The following is a 6540-nucleotide window of genomic DNA, read 5'->3' on the forward strand; positions in this document are numbered from 1 at the left end:
TGTGGCTCAAACTACAGACGCCCAGGTACAGCTCTCATCTCCTCAGTAGTTCACTAAATCGACTTTGAAGCTTGGCCTTGGAAAATGCTGAATTTCTTTGTTGTAAAATCAATTCAGATGGCTTGACACGTTAACAGAGATTTGCTAATTACTTGACAGTCAAAATCAATCTTGTACATTTCCAAGGCATGTTTTCAGGAGTGGAAGAGTTGGGACTCTTGTGTGTTGATTTAGGCTGAAAGCGGACAGGAAGTAAAGACAGTGTAAGGACAGTGAAAGGGAAAAGCATGTGAAGTCCTGAGGGCCCTTGCGGCTCTGACTTGTGCGTAAGCGCAGCTGTGGACCGGCTGAAAGTCGAGATGAGCTCGGCTCGGACTCCACTGTAATGTGTATCCGAACGCTGCTTTTGGTAACGGCCTCTCTTGCTTTACCAGAGTACACTGACATTTCGGTGGACTGTGGGACCACCACCATCGGCCTGGCTATTCTTGTGTGTCCAGTCATATACACGGGCTACAATGAGTCCCTGCTGGTTCTGAACAGCATCATGAACGACCCGGGCTGCAAGGGGACTCTGGACAACTCCGTCACACCCCCAGTTGTGCGATTCAGATTCCCCCTGAACCAGACCAGTGCCTGCGGCAGCATTTTCCGGGTGAGTTGGGAGTATGGGGAGAGGGGGCCCGTGCTAGCAGTGGCCTGTGCGCCAGAGGGTTATGAGTGTGAACCCTGGGTGGGGACTCTACTGCCGAACCCTCAGAGTTTACCTGTGTTTTGCCAGTGAAAAAAGAACTAAGCAAATGGTGATTGAAAATGGGATACAGAGCTGTCTGCTTGCCTATGTTGTACCCCAGTATCAACCCACAGTACTGTCAATAAGCGCATATGCCTCAAAATGTACTGCATGTCTGAGTCATATCACTGGCTTCCCTCTCTGGGTAGGTGTGTGTGATTGGATTTCTTTTGGTGTCCAGCAATATTCAATAGTAAAAATGCCCTAAAGCAAATACAATTTGGTCGACTGATCAATCTTTTAACAGCTCGATTTTTCACAACCTCTGCTGTCCCTGTATCCTCCAGACAACCAGCGCGCCCGGCACTGGGATATTCTCAGACTTCTCCAACATCCAGACGGTCAACATCAGTGGCGTGGTTCGATCGAATGACCCCACCACAGGAACTGTGACCTACAATGCAGAGCTAAAGTATTTTTACTCGTGTGCCTACCCACTGGAGTACCTCATCAACAACACACGGATTGATGTGTAAGTTTTTCTTATAATGTTCTGTCATACCCTTCTGCTTTTATATTTAATATTCCTCTCTTGCCATGATTTCTAATTATGCCTTTACACGAGACAGCATACTGTATTTAGATGAGATTTTACTGCGGTATACATACTTACTTACTAGATATTGGCTATAAAGACAATTACATGTGTAGAGAACAGGTAACAGTGCACACCAAACAGGACATAAAATTTGAAATAGACTGTCAAGTAATGGACTTGGTCCATCATGGAGCTGCCTCAAAAGTATAGAATGGAGCCATAAAGTGTGATTTTTTTCATTCCCAAATTATTTTCAGCAGGGGAAAAACTGGGTGGTAGTGTGGTGAGTCTCAGACTCAAGGGCTCACGTACGATTAATGGACACATATTGGATTTTGTTTTGTCCAGGTGTTGAGTTTGATTGAGATGCTATTGCGCTCACTGCAGCTCTTTATGTCAACAGACAGTAAGTCCCAGCATGAACTGGCATTATCAAAGAGCGCTGCATGGCAAAATGGTGCTTGCACGTCCTAGGACCCTTGTGCCGTGCTCTCTGGCAGGGGCCCGTTGTCATGCTGGTGCTAGGCTTACTCTTTGAACGCAGTCTGCTCAACTCCTGTGATGCCTAATTGACCTGTCTGCGCGAAATGCCCATGGGCGACAATTCCAGAGTTTACTAGACGACGCTTCTCTCACATCTCCGATCTCCCTCTCTCTCACCCCCCCACAGGTCGGCCTCCTCCATTGCGGTGAAGGACAACAATGGGAGCTTCATCAGCACTCTCAGCCTCCAGCTGTACAAGGTAAGCCAACCCAGCGGCGACGGAGCCCCAGCCAAACTGCCAGCCCAGATAGCGTTACACGGCTGACAGACAGGGGCGAAGGCCCGCCGGCCAAGCGACGCAGACGCTCCGCAAGCACGAGATTAATCTCTTAAGTTTGCGAGGCGAGCGGGTGCAACACGATGCTATTCAGAGGCCGATTAATCACTGGCGTGAAGAAAGAGATCCGCCGGCACGCCAGGGCTCGCGCTCCATGGCGATTACCCTCCTGAACCCTGCAGCGTGCCGCCTTTATCTGCGGACAAGATAACACGCATTGTCTCTTATCTCCTTTAACCCACTCAGGACGCAAACTACACCTCCCCGCTGGTGATCCCACCCCTGGGCATTGAGCTGCGGACGAACGTCTACGTGCAAGTCAAGGCCACCAACCTGACCTCCCAGTAAGACTCTTGTTTCTTATTGTGGGTCACTGATCCTGGGAGTGAGCCTCGGAACACGTAGGCCCCCGATGGCAGCGGAAGGCTGAAAAGCTTTTCTGTCCGCCCACAGGTACTATGTGCTTCTGGACAGATGCTACGCCTCCACATCGCCGCACCCCACGAACTCAACCTTTTTCAACCTCTTTGTCTCGTAAGTCTATATGCTACGATGGAACACAGCCCAGCGAATAGTCTGACTGTGCCACTGTTCTCATTATAGTGCAGCGCAGAAAACCTTACTGGTAGTCAACCCCAACCATTGATTGCTGATATGAAAGCCTCTGCATTAAAAAACTGATTAAGACTCGGAGTGAATAGGAAAAAAGCACATAAAAATAACACACTATTATTGGTTCTTGGTGCATACTTGTAATATCTAATTTATTTAAAGGTGCTCAAAAGACCAGCTGACTACCATGCGTGAGAATGGAGAGAGCCAGAACGCTCGGTTCTCCTTTCCGGCCTTCCGTTTCATCGAGCAGCAGAACGAGACTGTCTCCACCTACTACCTGCACTGCATCACCAGGCTCTGTGAGAGGAGTACCTGCAGTACATTCAAGGTGAGGTCACTGCGAATACCTTTCTGTATGGCCCACACATGTGTCAAACACACAGCCTCAGTCACCTGATAAACACACCATCATTTCACAGCAACTCCCTCACTGGCCTAATGTATAACACAGTATTTCAAAACACATTTAAGTATGAAGGTCTGAGTTCTGGCTTCTGTCCAAAGAAACAGTTTTTATTGTATTAAACACATTCAGAGGAACAAACTCTGTATGCTGAAAGCGTATGAAATACATCCTGCTGACAGGTTTTTTCTGTATCTGGAATTCTTATGATCATACTTAATATTTAAACTCCTGAATCCTTGATTTTCTCTGCTTTAATTCACAGCAATGCAACAGGAGGAAGAGGAGCGTGGAGGCCACCACGCCCATGCCGGATGGCGTGTCGGGTTCCACCACCGTCACTTCCCCACCCATCATCACCAAAACAGAGAGCAGTATGTGTCTCTACCTTTCCTCTCTCTACACCTCCAGCACAGAGCAGTTCCACCCCAGCCCCCTGCCACACTAAAAACTCCCCCAGTGTTGCCCCCAGGACACTTCTGCCTGGACTATTGCATCACTCTGCCACAGGTGTCCTCCCAGTCTTCTTCCTGTTCACTGCCATTGATTCAGGAACATGGTGTACTTGGAGTCTCCTCTCACTGACTGTTCCCATGTTATTCCACTACTTCCAGTTCCTTCTTTTCACAAAACGCTTGAGGCTCTACCCAGGCTCTCTTGCACTTCTAACCGTCTCCTGTGGTCCCTCTAATACCCACAGCCCAATTGTCCTCACTCTTTGCCCCCTCTTGGGGAACCACCTTGGCTTCCGGCACTGGGGGATCACCACCAGCAGGACACGCCACTGCCTTTGAGATCCTTCTTAAGACGTCTTTTTTCCACACAATACCTATGACTTAACCTCCTTTCAATGCTTTTGCATCATATTACATTACACATTACGCACTCTGTCTCTGTCATCGCCGTCTTTTGAAAAGGCATCTCCTCTTATTGTCTTTCCCACTGTATCAGATGGAAACAATAAGGGTGTGACCAGTTTCTGAGACATATGAATTGTGTATGCTGTGATTATCAATTGCATTGACGACATTACACTATTTTCATCAGCAGGTGCCTTCATACAATTAATTGTTGCATAGAAATATCTACCTATTCAAACCAGTAACTCTGAATAACTGACTGAGTAAATCAAAGATGTCAATAATCAATAGTTATATATTTATAATTATACAATATTTCATATATTAATCTATATATATTAATGTGAAATCAGTGAACATGAGATGGAGATCACAGCCTATCTGATATGATTTTTTTTTTTCATTTTCAGTTCTGGCATCTAAAGAAGAAGGTAAGCTATGTTTACTTGTACCATTTTCAATCCATGTGAGGAGTATTCCACAGTTAACTAATGATTGGTGAACGTGATCAGTGCTCTGAATAGCATGGTTTAAAAGCAATTGCATGCCGTCCAGTTTTAACAATTGCACTGGACCCATGAACCGAGCTGAGAATACACTCACACAACAGACACAGAGGATATCTAGCAAAGTTGTAGACGACATCAATAATACCTAGCAATTAGGAGCTGGCTGTTGACAGTTCAAACTGCCCACTTAAAACAGCAGCTGAATGCAAACGGTGTTATTGTCTCTACTTTTATCTAGATCATGCTAAACTAAGGGATGATTATTTATTGATTGATTTGTAAAAATGAATTCACGCAGGTTAGTTTAGAGCAGGTTGTTATTTGCAATGACGGCCCGGGCAAGCAGAAAGCCAGCAATTCCTACAGGTTGTGCAGCAACAGTCAACACCAGATAAGGTATAAAGAAGAACATCTGCACAAAGGGCCCTCATGGGGACAGACTGTCACAGACAGTGATAGGGATAGTACATAACTTAAGTTTGCAGGCAGGGAAAAGATCAGCTGAAAGAGAGCCGACCTCCTTGTTAAAACCAGACACCGAAACGAATGCATCAGGCCGCCCGTCAGCGAGGAGGAGTAGATTATTCCCGCAAGGGCTGTTATCGGCACCGCTGCCCCTGAGGATACTCACGCGTGTTCCCCTCTCCCCCGCGGACAGCACTGTCTGGCTCTGACGGTGGGTCCAACTCCGTCGGTCTGGGAATAACAGTCGGGGTCCTGGCTTTAGCATGCATCGTCCTGGTCGGCATGGGAACCTTCTTCTACAAGAGGATGAAACACCCCGGCAGCTCCAAGATGCTCCATAACTAAGCGCCGAGCAGACTGGGACCTGATCCCTCACGATAACTGGGGTTTCTGCCCTCAGACATGCGTTCTAAAAAGTGTGTTAGCGTGGCTATATTACAGCGCTGGTGGAGGACTGGGCGTACGCTCAGTGTTGCTACTGTTGTTTCATTTTCAGACTTGTTTATCTTCGACAACGATGTGACCTTTTGTTTCTTAGCGGTACTTGGTAAATCCCTGTTTATCATAGAAATATGTGTGTATATATTAAAGTGCGCAAGTGAAAAGCAAATATGCATCTTAAGGCAATTTACTTGAAAGAGATTAATATAATTTAGGCTTGTTTCAGTACTTTATTCAGGAGAGCTAAACCGCGAATACATAGCACTGCTTTGCAAGCTTTGACGAAAAAAAAGACAAAAAAAAAAAAGTAACTGGCAAAATATGCTGTAGTTTGTAGATGGGTTCACCAGAATGCTTCCAACCATAAACTGTAATTTTGAGAACTGCAGTACATTTACCATTTAATTTTCAAAAAGTGTTTTATTGACTTGATAAAAAAGCCATGGAACTAAAGCGATCAAAAACAAATGTGTCTGTGTGTGTCATGAAATCAGAAAAGAACTCCAAAATTGCCTCTTCAATGCCCAAAGACTTTGTGTGAAAGAATGTTTTGAAAGGGAAAGGATTTGTCTAGCTTAACCCTCTTAAGTATTATTTTGTTATTTATTAAAATGCTCTTACTAACTGCTTTATCCCCAATAAAACATTGCCACTTTCAAAGCCATAATCAGATAAGCTAATTTTTTACTCATTGACAGCCATTTATCTAAAAATAAGGTTGGAAAACAGAACCTTATAAATATAAGTATAAATATGCACTTTCAACCTCAATCTGTTATGAACTCACACATTCAAAGAAAGTGACAGAGTATTAACTAAATTATTTGTTTTGTTATCTTAACATATACATAATAGTACATATTATATGTATGAAAATAGAAGCAATTCAGGTGGGGCTATTGACAGAAGTGATGATGAAGTTATGCTTATGGTTTAATATTTAAGTTCTGTGTCGTGGCAACTGTTCCATTGTAAAAACTTTTTTGCTTTTATTTTCAGGATCAAATTATTTCTGAATATCAGATGTATATATTTGTGTCACTCATCCATAAATGCATGCATCATCACTATTAAAGCTTGCAGGAACAAGAACAG

At 44.6% G+C, this 6540-nt stretch overlaps 1 protein-coding gene across 1 annotated transcript; it reads left to right on the forward strand.

Moving 5' to 3' along the window:
• On the forward strand, nucleotides 1–5349 carry LOC118774092 (zona pellucida-like domain-containing protein 1). Its single transcript, XM_036523221.1, has 10 exons — nucleotides 1–25; nucleotides 435–655; nucleotides 1081–1265; nucleotides 2002–2074; nucleotides 2399–2496; nucleotides 2606–2686; nucleotides 2927–3095; nucleotides 3436–3544; nucleotides 4441–4461; nucleotides 5198–5349. Exons 2-10 carry the CDS (start codon nucleotides 548–550, stop codon nucleotides 5347–5349), a joined length of 996 nt encoding a protein of 331 aa, XP_036379114.1. The 5' UTR covers nucleotides 1–25; nucleotides 435–547.
• The last annotated feature ends 1191 nt before the right edge of the window (nucleotides 5350–6540 follow it).

The sequence above is a fragment of the Megalops cyprinoides genome, chromosome 3, assembly GCF_013368585.1.
Source record: "Megalops cyprinoides isolate fMegCyp1 chromosome 3, fMegCyp1.pri, whole genome shotgun sequence".
Lineage (NCBI taxonomy): Eukaryota > Metazoa > Chordata > Actinopteri > Elopiformes > Megalopidae > Megalops > Megalops cyprinoides.